The 25,587-nt window shown below is 39.9% G+C and overlaps 1 protein-coding gene across 4 annotated transcripts; it reads right to left on the bottom strand.

Annotated features, from left to right (window-relative positions):
- Nucleotides 1–1,843: 1,843 nt before the first annotated feature.
- On the bottom strand, nt 1,844–25,256 carry pum2 (pumilio RNA-binding family member 2). Of its 4 annotated transcripts, none has more exons than XM_079475140.1 (23): nt 25,032–25,256; nt 23,435–23,801; nt 22,925–22,993; nt 22,599–22,704; nt 18,657–18,844; nt 17,768–17,931; nt 17,342–17,636; nt 16,843–16,936; nt 16,501–16,599; nt 16,278–16,420; nt 14,455–14,572; nt 13,900–14,040; nt 13,459–13,758; nt 12,117–12,347; nt 11,082–11,349; nt 10,870–10,999; nt 10,627–10,755; nt 10,303–10,440; nt 9,133–9,258; nt 8,679–8,750; nt 4,490–4,611; nt 4,178–4,370; nt 1,844–4,094 (listed from the first exon to the last, which is right to left on the bottom strand). In XM_079475140.1, the coding sequence occupies exons 2-23, from the start codon at nt 23,786–23,788 to the stop codon at nt 3,963–3,965; spliced, it is 3,612 nt and encodes a 1,203-aa protein (XP_079331266.1). In that variant the 5' UTR covers nt 23,789–23,801; nt 25,032–25,256; the 3' UTR covers nt 1,844–3,962. The 4 variants fall into 4 exon arrangements, with proteins under 4 accessions (XP_079331266.1, XP_079331265.1, XP_079331267.1 ...); XM_079475139.1 differs by having other exon boundaries at nt 10,621–10,755; XM_079475141.1 differs by lacking the exon at nt 8,679–8,750 and having other exon boundaries at nt 10,621–10,755.
- Between the last annotated feature and the right edge of the window lie 331 nt (nt 25,257–25,587).

Raw genomic sequence — 25,587 nt, forward strand, 5'->3', positions numbered from 1 at the left:
AAGTTAGAGATCGCTTTATATGTCCTGATAACGTGTAACCGACGTGTCTAACCAAGTTTACAGAAGGCTCCAACTAAGCAAGTAGCTTGACAAACAGACACACTGAAATGTACATCTCAGGGCGCACTGATGTCTTTCAGAATCAATCAAAGCAGAGAGAGTTTACTTCCAAGTCTTCAATGCGGCGCACGTTATATAGCCTATTATTGATTTTGATGTTTTTTTAATGTAAAAATAATGTGAACCTCATACGTAGACATCAGACAACAGTATAAAATAATAAAAAAGGCCAGTTCATGATACCTTTAAACCAAAGTATGTCACAGACATTTCATTAAGACCCTACAGATTCATAACTTGTGGTAAATGGTTGACCGTTGTCCCCTTTAACAAATATCATATTGCTTAAACATTGCACAGGGAAAAATAAACCATCTTTGATTGCCTAACTATTGAGAGATCCATAAACCACGTGTCTGTGTGCCAGTGAGATCCGAGTTGGTGGCTTTTCACAGAAATTCACTTCATAAAAATTCCCTCCATAATGTTAGATACAAGAGTAACAACTAAATTCACCAAACCGTAAAAACAGATTATTTTATTATAATTATTTAACGTTTGTTGAATACAACACTGCCTGCAGCAATGGATTCTTTTCAAATAAATCTGTACGCCATCCCGATACGCGATGTGTCAGAACATAATGAATCTGCTCTTGTCCGACACCTTCTGGCTGTGTGTCAGTCAGGCGCAGAAGAGGCTTCAACGATGTTATGATTGACATGTGCCACTCCAGTTTTCATATTCACACCCCAACAGCAAAATAAGGACTACAAATATTACCCATGGTAATTAACTCAACAAATTGTTGTAATGACATGTTTTCTTGAATATTTTGCCTCGTGCCACAATATACACTCAACCGTATACATTCTGTTATATATACATACAAGAGATTGAATATGATGTCAAACATATGTATGTTGTTTGCTATGGATGAATCAAAGTGTTTTATGCTCTGACATATTCTCTACTGTCCCCCAATATGGAATCATGTACAGATTATTATTTTTTAAAAGACGATCAGAACCCTTTTCTTTGCATCCGAGTTATTATATTAATCTCTCATCGGTTAAAGATTGCATGTTTGTCTTTAAATACCTGCTGATGTTCTAAATCAGGGGTTTCTAATCTGGGGTCTGGGGACCCTAGAACCTTTATGGAAATGTTTTTAAAGGTCTACAGAACATTATTGGTTCATTTTTTAGTAAGCGTTATCTCTTTTTACCTTGATCATTCTAGTAAGTTTCTCAGTACAGTTCCTCTTTTAACACTCCGCTAAAGTTGCTACAGTACAAATCCATTTGAACTGAAAACATCTCTTCGGGGTTATATACATCCAACAAGCACAGACAATTTTTAAATGGAAACAATAAGTTGTCTTTACAATATCACATTTAATACAATGCATCAAACTAAATTTTAAATGTTTATTTATATATAGAAAAGGGTCCCCCTTACAAATCATATTTGGGGGTCATGAGGTCATAAAATTAGAAAACCCCTGTTGTAGATTATATCAGTATAGTACACACCATTACCAAAATGAATGCACATTTCAATGGAATGGTATTAAGATGAAAATGTTTCATGTATCATAAACGTGACGGCTGTGTTATATGATGCAGCGCTGACTGCAATCCTGTATTGAACTACTTTGGAAAGAACTGTAAGATTGTGTGCCAGGCCTTTTTGTTCAACACCGCTTTTCTTACTAAACTAAGGGATGATAAATTCGTTGATGTGAGTGTATGGAAATAATAAATTAGTTGGACACAGAAGTCAAATGTTAGAAGAACAGTTTAATCATACATAGTCACAATTCTGCTTCCAAAAAATGAGTTCTTTTCTCCTTGTCTAACATCTGGAAATGTACATAAGGCCACCTGAAAATGTACATGACTTTGACAGTGTGACAAAACTCATATGTTCATATTTATATAATTGACAATATCTTACAATTATTTCACTTACAAGTTAGTGGCTGTTCCAAAATACAGCACTCCTTTATACAAAAATAATTCTTGTCATGTCCTGTGATATTTCCACGGTAGCAGGTAGGACCAAAGACAGCTTTTTTATCAACGAATTTTCGATTATTTTACTCAACTGCCACACGTCAAAATGAAAATGTCGACAGAAGGTGTCGCTGCTCCAGGTACATCAAGAGGCAGACCTTTTCCGAGAACGGATTAAAAACAAAACCGCCTTGAGATTGTGACGCCATAAAAAGATTTTCATCCTTAAAATAACGCTTGTTCAAAGAAAACTGTATACATTATATTTCGAGGGGAAAGGAGTGATGAATATTCACACATCAAAATGCACATTTTTGCTCATTTTTTTCTTCCCCAAAAAGTGTAAAAGACATTCCATTTACAGCGTTAACGTTTACAAATGTACAACTGTACAGACAAAATAAAAGCAATCACTACGCGATTTAGCAAGGCCTGTCCAACATCACAACTAGATACTTTTTTTCTTCTATTCAACTAATAAACTTACACTTAATACCTCCACGTATACTACATGTATTCTACATTTATTCATATGAAGCAAAAGAACAAAAGCCATTAATATACTAGTCATACAGAAAAGTTGTGTGGCAGAAGACGGCAGCGCCACGTCCGATTTCATCCCGCGCATTTTCGTTCTTCTCGCCTCGCGTATAAAAAAAGTTCATCCAAAGCTAAAAGTCCTGGGATGGCACCACGGACGAGGTTGTCGCCCGCCAGTCTCAGCATCTGAATGCAGTCTAAAACTCAAGCGCCGCCCCCTTCCACCCCCACCCGAAAAAGAGCAACAATTTCATATTTACTTATACATAAAGATGCTATACATTTCGCCTAAGCTATTACAATGTAAAGAGATGATAATCAGTACACAACCATACCGTATCTAAGGCAGTGTTTAAAAACTACTCGACGGATAGATGTTTCACAAACATGATGACAAAGAAAAATCATTCCATTAAACATTAAATCCAGACGCGGCATGCCATACCCCTTACCGCCCCCCCCCCACGTGCCTGCCCCCACCCGTACGAAAAAATGAATTCCGGGTTTCTATCACAATACGACTCGTAGATGTGCTCCTCCGATCTAAATCTAGATGTCCTTCGAAACGGCAAAAGCGAACCAAGACGGGATCTTGGTCATTGGTCAGAAATGGTCATGGTTGGAGATTTTGTTTTGAAACCGCTCAAATACTCTCCAGCTCCAAGTTGGGTCAAGTTAAGAAAACAAGAACTAAAGATGGAGCACACATGAGGGAGGGAACGAACAAGACTACCGGCACACCAAACCACCAGCGAAGCTCTTTGATCGGAATTCAAGAGCGGTCGCCAACGGGCCAGTGTCTTTGAGATCGGCTGACTGGTTTATTTCATCAGCAGCTTTGGCATGTGTCCCGTCGTGCTAAAACGGGCCTTGAATGTGCCACGCTGCCGTTAAGAATTCTGGCTAAAAAACTCAAGAGAAAGGAAAGACGATTAAAATGGATCACCCAGTTTGGCCTTATAAAGTCACTTGCTGGTGTAAATTGTAAGAATTTGAACGTTTTAAGCAAACGTTTACTTTTCTACAGAGAATTTACAAGGTAAAAAAAATGTACAAGATATTTACTAGAAAAGAAAAAGTAAACAGTCAGTTACATCAATTACGTCATAAACAAGAGAGTTGTGCTTTACCCAGAAAACAGCTTCTAGACCATGCGCTCTCTGGTGGGGGGACACTGGCGACAGCGCCAGGAACGGCAAAAGGGCACGGTCAGACGTCACAGCATTCTTAGGTGAAGCCCACCTCATTTTTTATTTGGTAAAACCCCTATAGGGTGACGGAGAGGAGATGCCCATAACAGACGTGATTTGAGGGGAAAGAGGGCCAGGGTGGGGTGTAAGCCCCCTACATGAGGCCATTGGTGGGGCCCCCGATAGGCCCCAGGTCGGAGCCGCTCTTCATGTAATACTTCTCCAGCTTTGCCAGGATGTGTTTTCCGTACGTGTATTTGCGAAGAGTGGCGATGTGGGGCCGAATCTGAAATAAGCGGCACGATCTCAGAATAAGGGTACAGCGTATTAACACACAAAAGACATTCATAAAACCGACGTGATTTATACCTTGTGCATGATGATTTTGCGCTGGGCTGGCTCTGCCATGTCAATCATTCTCTGAACCACGTAATTGGCGTACTGGTCCTTCATCATGGTGTAGAGGGCGCTGTGGGGGCCGTCCTTCTGACAGCAGACCTCATCTATAAGCAGGGCCCTCTCCGCACGAGATGAATGAATCACGCACTTCTCTACAACATTACTACAAGACAGATTTTAAAAACAAATTAGCCAAAGCGTTCTCACAAATTTCAACAATCTCAAAACCAGTAAAAATGTTTCGCGGACACCAAAAATGAAGCAAATAATGCCTCAACTGACCTTGCAAATTTATGCTGACTCAGAGCCAGAACCTTCCCTCTGACCTCTGCCACGATCTTGCTCTTGTCTTCGGGACGGCCGTGCTCCAAAACATGCTGAATCACATAGTTACCATACTGATCCTGTAGATGGAGAGAAAGGCGATGTGACGTTATCGCGATAGTCCGGTATAAAAACTCATTTAAATGGTTTTACCGTACCACACAGCCCTTAATAAGCTGAATTCTTACACCACTCACTGGGGCAAATCCAAAACCAGCAACCAATCGCCTCTGAATTAATAGCGCTGGGTAAAAATCATTGATTCGATTTAAATCAATCTTCAATTTAAAGAAATCGATTCGATTCGCCTCCGAGAATAATATCTGTATTTAACCTCTCGTCCAGAGGAGGGAGCCATTGTTCAAGTTGAATTTGTCGGTTTTATTTGTAAGTGGTTCATGTATTCGCTGTTGCACATTTGAATTTTTTACAGTAATATTTGGTTACTCGAATAAAGAAAAGAAAAAGTTATTCAAAACAATTTTGCGTGTTGCGCTATTAACGTAATGGGTGTATTTCATTCAGTTAGCCGAGTAGGGGGGTTTCAGTTACCAGCCTATATATTTAAATATGGATTCCATGTCTGCAAAACTTATCAATATTGAATCGAAAACATAAATAAGAATCGAATCGCCAAAATGGTCTTAAAACCCAGCCGCATGAATTAACAGCATTAGCTCCCATATTATCTATGCAAATGATTGGCAACAAACATGCCAACTGTGAAGGTGGCATAACCGTGTGAAGGTCACAATCTCTACGAGAGGATGTGTGGCATTTGCTTTGAACCCTCCTGCCTGTCTTAACACGAGGAATTGAGTAGTCACTTCGTTTTGGGTTGGTTTGGTTAAACAAGATTAGTTCAGCTATTAAAGTGATAGTTCACCTAAACATTGTAATTCTGTCATCATTTACTCACCCTCTGCTCATTTCAAACCTGTATGACTTTCTTCAACAGAACACAAAAGATGATATTTCCAAAAATGTTGGTTAAGCAGTTCTAATTTACTGGCGTTGTTTTCATACAATAAAATTACCACTGAACATTCTTCAAAATATGTGACCCTGGATCACAAAACCAGTCTCAAATAGCACGGGAATATTTGTGGCAATAGCCAAATCATCTTTCATCGAAAGGGTCAAAATGATAGATTCTCCCTCTATGCCAAAAATCATCCATGAAGATATTTTGTACATTTCCTGCCGTAAATGTATCGAACTTGATTTTTGTGAGTGGATACCAAACTATAAAAGCGCTGCTTTTGTGGAAACGCATCCACGACAGTTCTGGAAGGCAAAAACAGAAATACCTTGACGACTTTGCTCAGGCATTAAAGAATGACCATAACAACATTTCAGAGGATGTGTCACGACAAGCATTCTGGTTAGTCAGGTTGACTCAAGACTGGTTTTGTCTAGGGATGCACCGATACCAGTTTTTCTCTGCCGATCCGATTCCGATACTGAACTTTCAAATATCGGCCGATACCGATCCAAATCCGATATCAGTTATTGTTGACCTTCTAAGGTTTAGAATGTCTGTAACTCACACAGTCATTAAATTTATCTGCTTAAAGTCAAGCTTTGCATATTCATGAAATACATCAAAACTTAGATAAATAATATACACAGTATGACGAACATCTTTATCAAGAACACTGTGCTAAACTTATAATTGAAATAAATTACATTTAATCAAGCTATGGAGTCATCCAAATGACAATCTGTATTTTCAAACCATCCAGCATTTCTTTGATTGAAGCTGAAATCACGCTGCTTCTGTGTGATCCTCGCAACTCTTTAGCATGTAGCACAGCACTCTGCAATGCGTAACCAGAATCCATCCCATGCGCGGTTAAACTCAAAAGGGAATGGGACACACGTCGGAGCTCCAAATATTAGCAGTGAAGCTCAAAGATTTGACATCTTTTAACTGATCCGCAACATGCGACGACACTATAAAATAACTCGGGCAAAGCTGTTTCAGAAATGTATTTACGCGATGGTAAACTAACGCGGTTCAGGCGACAGAAGCCTACATTTTCCACAACAGAGAGAGCCTGATTATCTAGTACAATAAATTCCACAACTTTTTCTGTGATTTTTACAGATTTTTTTTGTCGTCTTTGTGAAGTTTTTCTTGCCTTTGAAATAATTCCTGCAAGGTTTGGTGCTTTAATTCGTCCTTTTTGCGTTTCGCTTGTACAAACTCTTTGTGATCTTTTCCGTGATGCTTCTGAAGATGTTTGATTAAATGTGTCGTGTTGTAACGCGCAACAGTACTTACACACTGGCAGCTGTGCTGCATCTGCGACATCTTCAACGCGCTGAAATTTCCATATAGGCATAAAGTTGGGTCCTGAAAGGTCTCCCCACTAAACTCGCCTGTCGGGCCATTACGCAAAATTAATTAAGTATTTAATTATTATTTTTAAGTAAATGCATTTTTCTCAAATAAAACGAACGTTTTCTATTTACTTAAATACAGCTCCCCGTTCAACAATTGCTGGTAATTTGGTATCGGATTTGGATCGGTTGTGCTCACTCGCGCATGATCGATACCCGATCCATTCAAAAAGGAGCCAAATCCGATCCAGAGTATCGGATCGGTACATCCCTAGTTTTGTCAGGACCACAAATCCAGTCTCAAGTAGCACGGGAATATTTGTGGCAAAAGCCGACAAACATTGAGTCAAAATCATAGATATTTCTTTAATGTCAAAAATCCTCAGGATATTAGGTAAAGATCATGTTCCATGAAGATATTTGGTAAATTTCCTACTGTAAATACATTAAAACTTGATTTTTGTGAGTGGATGCAGCTACATCGCAAACAAAAATGGCCAGAAACACACCTATAAAGTTGACACACTGTTGCCCGCTCTTAGAGAATTACCCACTCAAGTTTGATATTTATGTAAAGTTTGACTTCCTGCTTTCGGGTTCATCTACTCCTCACAACGCCATTACAGTGTAAGCCAATAGAGAGCATTAAAACAAACCTGTTTCTTCTTAGCAACGGCCTGTTAACAGCGTTAAACACTTTCAAATGGCATTTTCGCAATATTTAGTTTTTTCTGTTCAGTTGTATCTCGGCCAAATATGTCATATCGTAACAAACCACACATCAAGATAAAGCGCATTTATTCTGCTTTTAGGGGATCTCAATGTCGTAAAATTGACACATTGGACTGGTTTTATTGTCCAGGGTCACGTATCTTCATTTTGTCTTCTGCGGAAGAAAAAAGTCATACAGGTTTAAACTGATAAAATGATGAGTAAATGACAGAATTTTCATTCTTGGGTGAACTATCCTGTAGGATTCCCGCTACAAATCAAAGGTGTTGATCTGGGATGCTCAGGAGTGGAACGGAAAAAGAAAACAATTGTGAAGCAAGCAAGTACAAGACCAGAAACATGAATTGCTGAGTTTAGGAAAATATCACGTGAAGGAAAGAAAACAGACCTTAGTCAGAGAAGACGGCACATTAAATGTGATGCAAATTAAGGCTGCGAGGGTTAGAAAGAAGGTGAAGAATGTGTTGCTTGAATGGTCGAGTGTCTACTTTCTGCACCACTGTCATCAACAAACTCAATTTCTAAAACGCTCCATTCATCGACTAAGCGGACACTAATATTTTGAAATAAGTGCAATAAAAACTGAGTCAACTCGCATACAAACACACACGAGAGGTCAAATGCACTTCTTTGGTTAAAATGTGTGTTTTTCTGGTTTTCTGTGTGTAAAGTAGCGGCGGTTTACCTTAAAAATCATTTATACATTTCTCATTTTAATATTTCCCTTTTTAAGAGAGCATGTGCAGTAGAATGTTTAATAATTGTATTCATTTAACCTACAGACATTTTGGTACCATGACACTCAACCTCACAACCTCATTGCTGCCAAATGAAACATGCGGTCTACTCTTGAGGTCTAAATTGTATTAAAAGTGGATTTCAGGCAGACAGAGGAGCAGTAGGCAGCCATGAAGAAAGGCAGGCAGGCGGGTGAAAGAGAACAGGAACCCTTCAGAGCAAACTGTGACTGGAGAAGAAGCATCTAAGTGTTAGACAAAGGCTGGTTAAGAGGGAGACGAGGAGACGCCAGGAGGTTTTTATTAGGAGGAGGAAGGCGCGTGACTCTGACCTTGAACAGTGCATCGCTGGACACTGTATAATATGTTTTGGGGGTCATCTCCAATGAAACGCCTTGATATTTCTAGATAAAATAAGTGGGGGTCAAGGGGTGGGTGATGTTTTGCATCAAAATCCATCAAGCACATCTAACTGGACACATGAACATCCTTCACAGAGACTAAATAAGTTACAATAAAATAGGCAAAAGATACAATTGCATACATAGGTCATGCAGAAAATGTCATGCAATTGCCCCCCCCCCAAAAACGTTCTCACAGAGCTCATCTAATAGCGTGGCCTCTCTTCCATTCACCCTACATGTCACACAATCCTTCAAAGCACAACTGTTTATATATTTAAAAGAATGAGAAGAGAGGCCCCATCTACAGTAAACTACAGTAAATGTGCTATACGCCCGAGAGATAACGGCACCCTTTCGGGATGGCGGTGTGGGGAAATCGTACCTGTCCCAGCTGCTCTGAGTGTTGATGGAGTTCTTCCAGGATGGGCAGGGTCTGCTCCTGGGTGCAGTGCTCCAGGATACGCTGGATCACCCTGCAGCCATACGGGTGAGTGGACAAAACAAACACCTACGAAACACAAACACACAGCGATCAAGTCTCTGTGTTATGGAGGTGGTGTTATGCAATGTGGATCATGCCATTTTGGTTATATGGGCAGTGGCGTTGATGGGCAGGCACTGGCGGCAACAAATATTATTTATATGCAAAGAAATGGGACATTTTAAGGGTATGGTACCGAAACCCCCGGTGCATACGAGTCAGGTAGTCGGTCTGGCTATGACCCAGCACAGTTTCCAAACATTTGTCACTTACTGAATATTTGGGCATTCAGCTCGGATCTAGCATTGTATGGAACCGCATTGATACGTGACGTTTAAGGGTTTGTGGCTTGTGTTTTGTTAATATGTTCCCCTGCATTTAAGACATTTGGCCTAAACACATTATTTTGTGACTTGACTCTGGCTTTTTTAGTTACTTACTTTTTTTTTATTTGTTATAAAAGGTATATTCTATTCTTAACAAATACTGTAAATGAATGTTTGTTTGTTTTGTGGTGCATCAATGTTGCGCTGTACCCTTAACCACCTGGTGTCGTCACACACACACATACGATTCGACTATTGGTCCACTATAGGCAACACGTGACCATTCTGATTCGACTATGTAAACCCTTAGACGGCGACACCCCTAGTCATTTTACAGGTACTGGTCAATGGGTTTCTTCAAATGAAATCCAACTAAATGTAAATATCTTTGTGTACAAGTGTAAGGGCGAGAATGGATACTTCACCATTTATTCATTATTAGAAATTCATATTCTGTCAATGTTTTGTCATTCGAGAAGATCTAGTAGAACATATGTTGTAATTCAAACGGAGTAAAATTCAAATATGATGTACTCGGAATGTACAAATCGGGATGTTACGGTAACGAGAATTTTTACAGAAAATCAAATACAAGTTTTTTGTTACAGAATTGTTATTTAACTTTCCTTTATACAAACCAGTCAATGAAATAATAAACAAATAATACCTAAGATATTTCATGTATCCCCATCTTGTGCCTAGCCCTAAATTAAACAAAAAATAAACTTGACTAAAGTCATGATACCTGGCCCTGGAAGGCGTCAATGATGAACTGAAGAGCCTGGGGTTGGACACACTCGATACACTTCTGCACCACATGATTCCCATTCTGATCCTTCACACACTTGAGCACATGGCCGTCCAATTCCCGCACAATGTCACACTAAAAAATTGAAAATTAAGGAAAAACAAAACTTGTAGTTACTGTTGATCCCTCCGTGTCCTCTTTGAATGAATGAAGGCTTGAATGGTGATTTAATGGTATATTTATTATAAAATTATAAAATGCAACTGTTACTTTGTGTCGAGGTGTAATGTGCAAAGTAAGCAAAAGGCAACTTACAATTACCTGCTGCTCGGAGGAGATGGATTCCAAAGCTTTCTGGATCACTCGACAGCCATACATTTGCAAAGCCAGTGGCAAAACATGGCCGCGGATACGAGTCGCCAGAGCGAGTTTCTGATCCGCACTACCAAACTACAGCAAAGATGAAAGGTTCAGTTAACTGCAAATACTAAAACAGGTCTGACAGTTTGGACTTTCAGTGACAGTAAAACCGTCCTAAACGGCTACCAGATGAAGACAAGCTACCTCAAAGAACTTCTGGATGACATAGTTCCCAAAAACGTCAGTCATGAGCTGGTACGCAGCCTGCAAGATCTCCCCGAACACCATCTGCCTCTCTGCTGGTGTAGCACGCTCCAACTTCTGCTGGATAAACCTGCACATTGAAAGAATTGTGTTACTTTAAATCTATGGGAACACTTAACAAAACGTTTGAAAAAGTTGGTAGGCGTTTGTACCTGGAGCCGTGCTGGTCTTGCGAGAACTCCACCATGTGTCCAGGCAGGTCTCGAAGCTGCAGGTTTGGAAAGCGATTGTTGCGAAAGTCCTCCAGCAAGCGGCTGCGTCCTGAAGGCATGACATCAGAGCGACTGTAACGGGCTCGTGGTGGAGGGAAAAGCTGACTGCTGGAGCTGAACAGGCTGGACGTGCTGCCCGAGCTCCTGTATTTGGCTTCAGCTCCCGGGGCAGCAGAAATAAAACGACCGCTGCCATTGGGCAAACCACCTGTGAATAGCAACAAGTAAAATGGTTTGATTTTGAAAAGTTTTCGTCATTTTTAAAAGCAAATAGAGAGATTCGGTTTCATCATGTTCAAGGGGAATGGCTAACATAAAAGACTATTATTCACGAATCATTTTTCCTCTATAAACAATGAATTCGTTTTTTCACAGTCCCTGCAGGATTTGGCAAATGCAAACAACAAACTATCAAAATTTAGTAAGTTGCCAAAACATTTGCATTGTTGCAGATTTTGCAAATAAAGTATGCGAGGTTCATGGCATAAACGTTATCGAAGAGACATTCCCAAACCATAAACACGAAGCGGCATGAAACTAAACGTGATTGGCTGCTTGACCTGTAAGTTAAAATGGGCTCTTGGGCAGGCCTTAATCTTCAAATGACAAACGAATTTGCCAATTCAATTGGTATTTTTAACTTTGCTGTAAAAATCCCTGTGACTTATCGCAAAATTTGAAAAAAGCAGCTTCAAAACTAAGCATTTAAGGCCGCAGAAACAAATAAAAATATCTCTGCAAAATCCTGTGGGGACTGGTTTGTTCAGTAATACACTACAGTAGAGAACAGAGGATCTAAAGGGGCAAGATACAAAACCATACTAAGCTCTGACAAATGACAAACAGGTTAAACAGGGTCTCAAACTGGCGGTATTGAATGACGGTCTGTTGCCAACGCCTTTTGTATTTCACTCTGCAGCCACATAGCACTTATTCAAACAGGTTGGATCAACTGACTGATCCAACAAAACCTACCCAAGTGGAGGCTAGATGAGGACCCATGGGAAGAAGGCAGAGAGGGTGGAGGTGTCAGAGGTGAATGACCAGGTGTAAGGCCAATAGGGCTGGGCGAGGAGGAGTATCCCAGGCTGTTGTAGAAAGGTTGGCCGATGGGAGTTAAACTGCTGCCACCTCCACGCTTGTATAGGTCAGAGCTGGCCAAAAGTGAGTCCCGACGAGTCGCGTTGCTGCTGCTGGAACTTGACACTGCACATGGAAATAGAAAAAGGAAAACAAACCCTCAATGCAAAAAAATAATGAATAAGTTTGAGACACTATGTAGTTAGGTCACAAAACATGATCATTAGGTTGGTCTACCTCTCACTGTACCACAAATCTCTGTTCTCTTTAAATCCGATTTTTTTATAAAGACTCAAACTAGAGATATATCGTCCAATTATCGGAATCGGTGGATAAAATATGGGCCAATAGCTGTTAAAAACAGCTGATGATATATTAAAAATGTACATAAATAATTAAAATTTTAAAGTTTATGCGAGTTAATATAACTACCAAACTATCGGTATAGGCAGATATTAGCCTTGTTGCGATAGTCATTGTCACCGGTGATACGGAGAGTCCACCCACCTACCGATAACATCACTTGTCCAAAATGTAGACTATGTAAGCACTATCAAGAGCTGGTTGAGGTTTTATTTATTTTTGTTCTACTATTTAAAAGCTGGTGCTTTGCCACTTATTTTCCTTTCTTATTCGTTTGTTATTTGCTTAACGTCAAAGATTTTAGTTTCGTATTCCCTTATTTATTTGTAGCACAATGTGTGCTGTGATTACTCTTTTCGTTAATATAGGCAACGTAAATGTATTTTTATTTTCGATTCTTATTTATTTTTAGCTTGATGTGTGATGTGATTATTCGTCCGTGTTTTATATAAGCAAATGTCATTGTACTCTTTAATAGATTTGAATCCACCATTAATTTAAGCAATTGCCTTTCCCGAATTGCCACTATTTTAAAACTGAAAGTAAAATGCGTGATGCGCAGGGCCGCATCTTCGACCCCCGGTCCATCCGGTGTTAACAGATCAATTAACCAGTGGTAAATGTCAACACCGCAACATCCCTTGCAGATATCACTCTGAATAATCGGTATCGATGGAGAACTGTAGTATCGGTGCATACCTAACCAAAACAAAAACATTTGATAGTATTTGCTGAACAAGTTATGTCGGCAGAGCAACAACGCAAGAAGGTGTGTTTCTTCAGCATAGTTGTACATTTGTTTGGGTGTCGATTTCAAATATCAACAGCGTTTCTTAGAAACCATTCACAGTCTGTTTAAAGTTTGACAACAGACCTGAGGAGCCGAAGGCACTGAGAGCAGAGCCGAGCCCCACGCCCAGAGATCCGCTGGTACCGCTGAAACCCAGAGAGCTGCTGGGTGGAGGTGCCGCGCTTGTGTGGGAGAAGAGCGAGCTGCTCTGGGAGCTGGGTGCCACCGAGCCAGAACCGTAGAAAGAGCTGGAGGGCAGGCCGCTGGACTGTTGCTGCTGCTGAGGTTGAGGCTGCTGGGGCTGTTGGCAGCCCATGGAGCGGTACAGGCCGTTACCAGGACCGGACATGTTGTTACCAGAGCCTGAGGCAGAGGCAGCTGCGGCTAAGAAATATTAGAATTTCGATTTTAAAATATTAATAAAACAATAGTGAGTATTGGTAAGCTTAGTGTAATTGAAATATACATTTCATTTAATATAAAATCCTGATAATGTTTTTAGTTTAAGGAACTGGTGATACTGACCAGCCTGTGCAGCTGCTGGATTGATGAGAAGTGGGGTCTGGACCAGTCGGACAGGTCCACCCATGCCAGTGCGAGCCCCAGGACCCATTACAAGTGTTCCTGTTGGATCGTAATACGCAGCTGGTGCCAACACTTGATAACCTGATTCAAGCATAAAAAAAGGTCTGGTCAAAACTAGAAAAACAATTCCCAACTAAAACTTCCTGGCTTTTTAAGATCTTGGTCTAGAAAGCTACAGTTTAAAGACTTCACATGTACATTTAAAGGCTACGCTACACTAGCCAAAGGCTCAAATTCAATCAGTGATATCACACCTATTGACTTCTTTGCCCAAATCTCTGTCTGAAATGAAGTTGTGACGCACTAAATGGCTTTGATCGTCTGTTTAAAATGGGACATTTCTGAGACCAAGAATCTCAGGCAAATGTCGAAGGCAAAGCTGGAATAGGAACATGAGCATACATAAACAAAACACTTATATCTTTTGTTTGTTACAAAATGTTCATAGCATCCGCACAAGTTAGAAGAGGAAGAAAAGATCAGCGAGTGCCCTACCTGACATGCCAGTGAACGCCAGTGCCGGATTGGCTGCGGCTGCAGCAAGGGATTCCTGCTGACTCTGCTGGCTTTGGCCGGGGGTCATAGGTCGCTGGTTGGTCCCTGCACGCATCACCTAATGGGGGGATGGAAAAAGACAATAGAGACTATAATCAACAGACCTAAAAGTAACACGTTTCCTTGAGCGTTCAAAGGTCAAGTTATATAAAGAGTTCTAAAAATAACTAAAGGTTTAAATGAAATCAATGTTGTTGTCACTACCATAGATCTAAATAACTAGATGCCGCATTAGCTTCGGTCTAAATAGGCCACTATATGTAGGTCGCCCGCCATATTGGCACGGTGGGAGCCAGTCTGTTAACATTCAATATCAAGCTGACGGTGTACGATTATGAAAATTAGCAGCAATAAGCCAACAATAAAAGTTTATTCAATTTTTCGGGAACTTAAATCCTGTGGTTTCCACAGCCATGGCTGAGCAGTGCTGAGGCATTCTAATCAACTGTAAGTGACGTCCATGGACCGTTCCAAGATGGTGGACACGTGACTGGACGCTTAAATGTAGCATCTCGTTATTTATATCTATTGTCACTGCATTCAACAATGATGTGAGAAGTTGCGATTTGCTTATCGTAAGAGGTTGCGATGTGAAAAATATGAAATGCATCGGTTCCGTTTTGAGTGGCATTCAGAAGGAAGCACACACAGCCTGTATTACACTCAGGCATCTCTGCCTTGTGCGGCGCGTCTCCTGGACAAGCCGTTTGGACTTTACACATTGTGCACACACAACCTGTTTCCTAATGCTATTGTAAATTCTATCTAACAGTTTTGCTTATTTCACTTTGATGAAATGAAAAATTCAACACATTTTCTACTTGTTTTTAAAATCCCAAATACTTAAAAAACAAAATTATCAGCCTATGTAACCTATGTACCATTTTTACACAATAGAAAACTTTATGGATTTAAGGGTTATAATGAGAGTTGAATTTGTTTTAATGGAAACTATCATAGTTTACACTATTGTAATCTGGCTGTTGGCAAACAATAGAACAACAGTAATGCCCAAAACACACTTCAAAAGGGAATTTTGTAATGGTTTCATGGAAACAGTTAGCATTTCTAGAATGTTTTTTATTGTTTTATTTCAGCAGGGTAACTATACCCATACTGTGCTTCACACTATTGACAATATTGAGTGGCAATGTCTGTTAAAACATTTTATAAATAAAAATCGCAATTTGATATTTTCCCCAATCGCACAGGCCTAATGAAAGCTGAATATAATAATATGATAAAGTACAATTTTACTGAATATAATTTTAAACAGTAACATTCATTGAACTGATTTTGCGTTTCTGATGTAAATCCTGCATGCAGAGTTTGCTCCACATGAACTGGATTATACAATAATGTGTCGAGACACTTTCTGGTATCATTGTACATACTGATTGCTGGATTACAGAGTTACGTCATCATAACAACCATTAAAAGATTAGATATGACCAAAGTAATAATGGATTAGATCATTCTAATTCTAAGATTATAGACTGTTTCAACAGACACACGCACCTGGCCTGAAGTTAACTTCAGGTCTGTGTTTGAAATTAATATAATACGTTTTTATATTTATTTTACATCCATTTAAATTAGATTCATGTTTTACTGTACATTCATTGTATTAAATTAAATTTAAACTACTCAACAGTTACTGAGTTACAGATTGCTGAGGTCTACCGGAAGTTTGGACCAAAAAACGTTTGTTTGTGTTGTTACTGCTGAAACCATCTATGCGCACATAAGATTATGTAATTCACCTGTTGTCCCGGCCCTGGGCCTTGATTGGACGCCTGCTGGTTGGCAGAATGATTGGCGGCAGCTGCCGCCTGTTGCTGGAAAAGGTTGGCTGGATACACGCCCCATGGGACACCGTAGTACTGGGGAGGGACCACTGTTGGACCTAGGGGAAAACACGCAGATTTAGATCAGCAATCCCAGCATTCCCTATGCTATGGTTGAAAGACATACACACGCATGTACCTGCAAGCGTTGCAGCTGCTGCCAGGCTTGCGTATGGGTCCGCTCCAGGAGGGCCAGCATTGATGATGTAAGGGTTTGGCACAAATGCAGGTGCAAGGCCTAACGGGAACATTTCAAGTCACATAGTAAAGAGGAACAGTAGATTCAAAGCAACACCGGTGAAAAACTTTTCAGAAAATCACAAAGGGAAAATATAAAACGCAATGTTTGCGTTACCCAAACAAATCGCACACAAGTACCAAAGAGCAAAACCGAACATCCAATATTAAAGGTTTGTATTAAAGCACCCTATCGGAGTCACAAAAGGAAAATGAATGATGTGTGAGCGCAAGGTGCCATTACCAAGATGCTGCTGTTGGGCCGCAGCGAGGGCGTACTGCTGTTGCTGCGCTGCCGTCAGCTGCTGAACGGTGAGATGACCGGACCTCTGGAACAACTTAAACACAAATCATTTGTAAACATTATATCACCCATCACCAAACATTTGGCCTTTTAAGTGCTACTCTGCATATATCATGCAAATTGTAGAAATTTCGCCCAAATTATGCCATTATATTCTCACCCCTGGGTTCTTGTTACCAACATTATTTCTCATAGTTTACTGCACCCGGGGGCTGCCGGGCTTCAAACCATCTTTTTGAAGGTATTTTTGCTAGGTTTCAAGTCATGGATTACGGTTTCTAACATTAGTCAAAATCATTGCGCAAATGACAACAGAACACAAAATGCTTTCTTTTATGCCTCCTGACCCAGGCTGCATGGATGGTGAACTAATTTACTATTAAAAACATCTTCCTATGATACTGTAAAAGTCGTTTCGAAATAAAGCAAGCAGTTATACCTGCTGTTGGGAGGTGTAGTCAAACAGGCCAACTGTAGCATCAGATGAGTCCACCTGGATTTGGTTCCCAGCATAATCAAACTGGAGTGATTCCATGCCTGTCTGCTGCTCCATGCCGCCCATGTTCTGGGCTTCCTGGTTTTGGAAGTCCTCAATGGTAGGTTTGTTTGCAATGGGGTTGGGTGGCTGCAGAGCATGTGGGTGGTGCTGCCCCATCATTTCCAATCCAGACTGACCAGGACCTAATCGTTCCACTGCTTCTGTGGGCGACGCCTGCCGGCTGCCTGGGGTGGGACTGTAAGAGATGGTTTGAATTAAAACACTGCTAACATTCAAAACTGCTGATCAGTGAGAAAAACAGAAACTGCATTTCTTAATATACCACAACCTTGTCTATGAAACTATCTGCAAACAAACGTATCATACTTAAAGTCTTTGCAGTCCATTCCATTCAGTAATCCTCTAGCACTGCCTTTTGAGGGGTCCCCTTCTTCTCCAAGCTTCATTTCTGGGCCTTTGTCCTCCTCGAATGAAGCAATTTCTTTCAGATCACCCTTTTCCCTGCCATCTGAATCTGTATCTCCACCACCCTGATATCATCAGAAATCAAAGTTTAATGTACAGATCACTAAGAGAATAAACCTAAAAGTCATCCTAGTCTCACCTCCATATGAATTTATGAAGAGAAAACTTAATGGTAGCACGTTTTTGTTAAATGTATTGACAAAATTTTCCTCAAATCATCATATTGCATACAGTTAGCACACATATAATAACAGGGGTGTATTAAATTAAGAGACCATTTCAAAATCATTTTCAGTTTTTCTGAATTGACAATTTATAGGTATGTGTTGAAATATAATTATCTTTGTTTTATTCTGTGAACTACTAACAATCCCCCTACATTTCAAACAAAAATATAGTTTCTATTTGCAGAAAATGAAAACTAGAGAAAACGGTCAGAATAAGAAAAGAAGCTCTGTAATTTTAAGCAATACAACATTATTATTTCTACATGTATTTAGGAAAAGTCGATCATTATTTCTTATGTGGTAACCTGTGATTTCTCACAGTTTTCATGTGTCTTGTCATGCTGTCAGTCTTTTTTCTCCTAAGGTTTGATTTTGTTGAAATTCAACAGACACTGAACTGAAATGGCCCCAATACACCTAGAAATGCTGATTACATGAAAATTTGGAATGCCTCTACCTCTTTTCTGTGGATGCGCATATGATGTCAGATTTTACACTTTTGCCAAATGAAAACATTATTTGTGAATAACTGAGAAGTGTTGTGGAGTAGCTCAGTTACTCACATAGCCTCCGTTTCTGTAGCGATCGTCCATCTTGTCTCCAGGAGAGGAGCTGAGAACGTACTCCACCATACTCACACCCAGACCACCTCCCTCTGATCGTGGGGAAAGCACTGAACTTGCATCTCCGTTACCGTTGTAGCCCTGGCCTGGTCGCCTCTGCACCATAATAGGCTGAGATACTGAATGATCTAAACACAGCCAAGAAAAACACCAATGCCATAATAAAATTAGCATAAAAAAGATTGTTAATATAAAACATGCATTAAGAATTCACGCTTTGACAATAATAGAAAACATACTACTTTTAAACTACATTTAACATCTGTATTTAAAAACGCTCACGGTTATAAAATATGGCTGATTAATATTTGTATGGATGCACCGATGTATCGTCCACTGATATTAATCGGTAAATATTGGAATAATTTACGCCATCGTCATATTGGTAATAGCATGAAAAAGGCAGATATTGATGGTTTATTAATTAACTGCGTGGGAAGCAATGTCTGAAAAATCCAACGTTTTTCTTTCAGCAAAATAATTAAATAGCAATAGCACAGACAAATGTTCAATGTCAAGTTGAATAGGAGTTAATGTTTGTTCATAAAATAAATATTGGATAGCAAAAACCGCTTTTGAAGCTTGCCTTGTTGTCTTACTGCATTTTTATCTTAACTTGTGCCTCTCTTAAATTGTTAAATGGATCCAATTCATGCGAAGTAAAACAAATTAAATGCCATGCAATTGACAAATATCGGTATCAGACGATAGTTGTTTGTTAAAATCTGTATCAGAATTGGCCAAAAAAGTATTGTCCATCAAATAATTGAGATTTATTTGTCTACTTGTCTCTTTTAGGCCATTCAACGATTTATCTTATAGTATGTAAAAACAAACTTCTATTCTGTGTATGTCTGCACCTGGGCAAATTATTTTGTATTTATATAAACATACACGAACATATACATATTAATATGTATACAACTTATATTATATATAAACATTTATACATTAGGTGTATATAACTGCATATAACAATTTTTCAGGGCCGATGTCGATCATTACAGACCAGGTAGACCGATTTATAAACCATTATGAGGCAAATAATTATTTTATCCCCTGCTGATTTTGTAAGTTTGCCTGCTTACAAAGGAATGAAGGGTATGTTAGGTTTATTTGAACTGATAGAGACAGAATATCAAAAACAATCTGGAGAATTGTTTATTTAATGGTAATAAATTGATTTGCATTTCAGTCAGTGAAATAAGTATTTGATCCCCTACCAAGCAGCCAGAATTCTGGCTCCACAGATTGGATATGTGCCTATATGGACCACAGATTAGTCATGTCACTTTAAGAAAGTACTCCTAAATCAGCGTGTTATGTATATAAAAGATGCCTGCAAACAGAATCTGTATCTCTCATTTCAACCTCTGCACCACCATGGTCAAGACCAAATAAGTTTCAACGGATGTCAGGGACAAGATTGTAGACCTCCACAAACCTTGAATAGGCTACAGACAGAAGCTTGGTAAGAAGACAACTGTTGGTGCAATAATTTATTATTTGGAAATAGAATAAATACAAAATAACTTGGTCTGGAGCTCCCTACAAGATTTCCCCAATGGGGTAGAACTACACGGAAGAAGCTTGTAAATGAGTTCAAGACAGTTGGGACCGCAGTTAGCAAGCAAACCATTGGTAACACTCTATGCCACAATGGATTGAAATCATGAAGCACCTGCAAGGTCTTCCTGCCCAAGAAGGTCTGCCTGAAGTTTAACAATGAACATCAAAATTATTCAGAAAAGGCTTTGGAGAAAGTGCTGTGGTCAAACGGGAAGAAAATTGACTCCTGTTTTGGAGGGAAATGCTGACTATGACCCCAAGAATCCCACCCCTACAGAGAAACACAGTGTTGGAAACATTATGCGTTAGGGCTTATTCTCTGCTTCGGTACAGGATTACTTCACCGCATGAGGCAAGAAACTCCTAAACTTAACTAGATCACTGAGGATGGGTCGTGGATGTGCCTTTAACATGATAAAGACCCAAAACATATTGCCAAGACAACCAAAGACTGGCTTAAGGAGAAGCACATTAAATGCACTAGCCAAGTCTCTAGACCCTAGTCCTCTAGAAAATCTGTGAAGGAGGTTAAAACTCTAATTTGCCAAGAAATTTAAGATTTACAGAGGAGTGGACTTGAATGTCTCCCGACACATGTGCTTGCCAACAAGGGTTTCTCCAGTAAGTACAAAGTTATGTTTTACTGACTGAAAAGCAAATCAATTTATAAACTTTATATAAAATTTTTCCAGATTTTTTATATTCTGTCTCTATCAATTAAAATAAACCAACCATAAAAAAATACAGACCCTTTCTTTGTAAGCAGGCAAACTTAAATCAAATAATTATTTCCCCCACTGTGTATGTCTGGTGTAAAAATGAAAAATATGTTTAAAATTAAGAATAACAAGAGCTCTGATGAAAACATTGCCCAAAAACTATGGTTATTTCACGTTTACTATAGTAACACGATGGTAAACCGTAAGGACAGAAAGAAACAACACTCATCAGAAAGAATGCGCTCCATTTGATGCAGTCGCTCTTTACAATGAAACAAGTTTATCCTCGTAGTGGTGACTTTTTAAACGGAATGTTAATATTTTTTGTAAAGAGATTTCCTCTTTGTTTGACAAAGATTCTTGTTGTTCTGTTGTGCCACTGTTTGTGGCTTGTGCAGATCACGTGAAAAAGAGCTGATGCGGGAGAAACTGTACCTGTCTTTACTTTCTTACATTCTCAGTACATAATCAGAGAATATTAATTGGATCATTTAGAAGTAGACACTTCAAGCTTTCTTTAGACACATGCTTTACGTTTCAATGATGAGTTTTCGCAGACTTTTAAATCTGCTTTAAAAGCGTTTCAGAAAGATGCACGCAGAGAGAGACTGCTGAAAGCACAGTCTGTATAGTTTCACTCTTTTACCAAAGCAAAACATTTTGTAGATAATGAGAACACGCAAATAAAAGAAGACCAATCACATATTAGTAGTTTCGAATAATGTGTAGAAGTCTTATTTGTATGACCAAAATTTCTGGAGTATATAAGTCTTTCTCTGCAGTAATAAAAAAAGATGTGGTGGCACGGTAAGACATAACGGAATAGCACTTATTACAGATGCTGTTCACATTTACTCACTGAAGACAACCGACCGTGCTTACGTGTATACTCACCAAGACGGGCATTATAACGTGTCTGAACATTTATACGTAATAAGTTAGGAAAAGAACTCAATCTGACACTTGTTGCGAGCAGTTTGAGTGGCGGCTGTGTCCTGTGTGCGCATGAATTGCCTGAATGCACTGACTAAAGATCGTCTTTTGAGCGCACGCGAGTACTTGATGCTTTCAAATGGTTTGTATTTGTGAATTGGCATGACTTAAAATAATGTGCAAATGCCTATTCCGTGCGAGAGCAAGAGCGCAATCCGTTCAGTGTCTTTAGCCTTCCACGTTGATTGGCTCGTGGCTTTCAACAAATCAGATGGGCGGTGGGCGGGCATTGCTCTAGGCCAGAGGGTGGTGTGTTGCAACAGAGGAGGCTGCATTAGATCAAATTAGGCTTTTCACAAATAAATGAATTTATCGGCAAATCTGCTTTTGAAAATGACAGACGTCGCAAATCATAAAAATGTTTAATATCGACATCCATTATCGGTCAGGGCGATAATCGGTCGACCCCTAAATATACATGTATGCGATTATAAATACAAAATAAATATGCACAGTGCTCAGACATACATTATGTAAAAACAAACTTTTATTCTGGATGCAATTAATCGTTAACAACTAAATATCTTTCCAGGTCAATTTTCACATACAACATTGACAATAATGATCAATCACAACACTATAGTGGGTTAAAAGAACTTACGGGAAGAACCCCAGGCATTGTCTCTCCATTCCTCACCCAGCAACATCCCTTTACGGCCATCTTTTGCCAATTCATCTGATTCCCACAGTTTTTTTGCCGGAAGTAGCTGAAACAAAAGTCAACATATCAATTCTGAACGTGTTTAAAATAAACTGAGGAGAAAAACTCAAACAAAACCAACTACAAACTAAAGCACTTAAACATCATTAGGTCAAAACTATTTTATTTTTTATAGTTAATATAAACCTAATATGGGCATTTACAGGATTGGGACGGTAATACTGGTCACAAAAAGATGGAAACAACACTATCATCTAATCACATACCTCGCCCATTCCGCGAGACTCCAGAGCCAAGGCTTGAAAATCATAATTCATATCATCCACCGTGCGTACCTGCACATGGAGAAAGCATTTGTAATGTCTGCCGGCTCTACATGTCTTCATTTTCACCAGCAAAGAAAAAACAAGTTACAGGCAACAACGTAAACCACTAATAGCGTAACTAACTTTCTATAAAGTGTTAAACATGCTTTAGTTGCATTTTAGGTTTGTGATTTAAAGACCCCATGAAGACACACCTAATGCAATAAGAATTTGAGTTTGTTTGGAAATGTTTTTCAAGGTTTCCAGAATGACCCCAACCAACTAATCCGAATGTAGCTCTCCAGATAGTTTTGTTATAATAAATTTCACGAATGAACACGTATCGAGACTAAATAACAATTTAATGCGTCTCAGACTGCGGCAAGAGAAATCTAGCCTTTAGATTATTTGTAGATCAAACACGAGATCAACCCCATGCAGATGTCAGTGCGCTCCGTGTCACAGTCATACCTGGTCAACATGGTTTCCGTCCCCAGTAGGCCAACGGTGTTTGCTAGTAGTGCATCCGCCCAGCTGCTCCCCAGGTTGCCTTTGAAAGAAATAGCCCACAGTGGCATCATCTTGGGAACGGCCACTAAGTGGAGGCTGAGGGGTGCCGGGGTTCGGATTGGCCCCACGATCCATCCCTGGCAAAGGGTGTGCACCTCCAGGCCCCTGAACAGCACCTCCTACGGTGGCTAAAGAGCCCCCTGCGTGGACTCGGACCCCTACGGCCTCTGGTGCACCGTTTGTGTGCAGCATCCCGCCTCGCGTCTCCTGCCAGGCCACGTCATTCATACCTAGGATGCTGCATGGAACGCTCATTCCACGGGGAAACCTAGAGAGAAAAGTCCAGTTCATGCACACTTCGCCAATGAAGCCAACCTGCTGTCTCATTAATTATTTCTCCTGAACGGTTTGGTCTATTTTGAATATCTGGCATCCTTATCAGACCTGGGTTATGCAAAACGTTGCCTTGCTACCCTGAAAAACTTGTTTAACACACAGAATAAAGACAGACATGTGTAAACAGCACTGACGTCATTACTAACAGAAACACATTTCCAAATTCTTCACAAAAACGTCTAGACACATGTTTCTTTAGACTGAAGAATAAAACATAACTAAAACATTCCTGATACGTTGGTAACTCCATGAAAGTATATGCTATTAATACAAAATACAAACATATTCAAGTATCATAAGAACGAAGCTATCATTTCACGCGATATTATAATATATATATAATTGTATCGTTGTTGGATGTTTTTCAACCAACAGACCAATTTATTTGTTCAACGTTGAACTATTAAAATAGCGATGCGTTTCTGTGTGAATGTTTTGGGTGGACACTACTAGCACAATGCTAACGGCTAACCCCCCGAAGATGGACGGCGGTGAAGTAAAGCTTCAAATTGGATAGACCGTAAATGGATACTAGGTTGTTGTTGATGTCGTAGTTTTACAACCCCCTGTTAAAACATTTATACGTATCGCCCTAATGGTGGTCTTCCTTAATCGAGTGTGTCTGTTGTTTGTTAGCATCGCAGGGCCCGTGACTCCGCCAGTTAGCGCCTCGCTAAGACTAAGCCCCAGTGAGGGTTTATGGTAGCGCAAAACGCATTTATTTAAACGTAAACGCCTCAAACAGCGCTTAAAAATATCAAAGCAGCTTTCAAGTACAAACGCAAAGCTAAACACGAAACGAAGATTCCGAGGAAATCTTGCTGTGGTGCGTTTGTCTCTGCTAACGCGTTAGCTCGGATGCGCGAGCCGCTTTGTTGATAAAACAACACACAGGCCTCTCGCTTCCAAAAGTTTATTTGACAATCAACGGACGTCTTGAACACTAACTTCAAACAAACACACACATCTTCGCGTTATCCACGCGGTCACAACCCCACTAGCGCGACAAACTGATATACGTTAGCAATTATTAAATAAAGCCCCATGTCTGCTGGCTGATAGACTCACAACATGGCCCCCCTGCACGAGCCCCTAAACAAAAGGGGCAACAATTGAGGCTCTCTCGCCGATATATCCATCCCATCTGCTCAAAGATACTCACGCGCTGAGTGTGATGATGCTCAAGGCCGATGCTCCGAGGTTGTGAAGGACTCAATACTGTGTGTAAGTTTAGTTTCCGTGGAGATGTGGTGTGTGTGTTTTAATGATTAGGTGTTGGAGACGCTTGTGTAGGAGTTTGGGAGGATTGGTGCCCTCCTCCCCTGTGCGCACACACACACTCTCGCTCGCGCGCACACACAGGGCGCATCCGACATCAGACCTGCGCACTAGCGTGTGTCAGTAGATCACATTTATTATAACTCATCTTAAATATGGAATTTTTATTTCTATTTTGGGAAAAGGTGTGTTCAATGAACTTAAATGTGCAGAAAATAACAACGATGCGTGTGTTTGTTCGCGTGCGTGTTTATACAAAACATGCCTTGAAAAATATCCTGATTTTTAAAACACAATTGAATAATACGAAATTCCACTGTGAATAACAGTATAAGAAAATTCCAGTAAACGCAGAACGTCCCACCTTAAAAGCTAGCGTTATGGGAACCAGACTGTGATGTAAGATCACTACATACCATAATTACTTAATAGTTGCGACG

This window comes from Barbatula barbatula (assembly GCF_947034865.1).
Source record: "Barbatula barbatula genome assembly, chromosome: 15".
In the NCBI taxonomy this organism is placed as follows: domain Eukaryota; kingdom Metazoa; phylum Chordata; class Actinopteri; order Cypriniformes; family Nemacheilidae; genus Barbatula; species Barbatula barbatula.

Coding starts and splice junctions, on each gene's coding strand:
- pum2 (XM_079475139.1), bottom strand. CDS start 23,788: ATGAGCGTTCCATGCAGCATCCTAGGTATGAATGACGTGGCCTGGCAG. Junction 10,756..10,869: donor TCATCCAGAAGTTCTTTGAG/GTAGCTTGTCTT, acceptor TCTTTGCTGTAG/TTTGGTAGTGCGGATCAGAA. Junction 10,441..10,620: donor CCTCCGAGCAGCAGGTAATT/GTAAGTTGCCTT, acceptor TCAATTTTTTAG/TGTGACATTGTGCGGGAATT.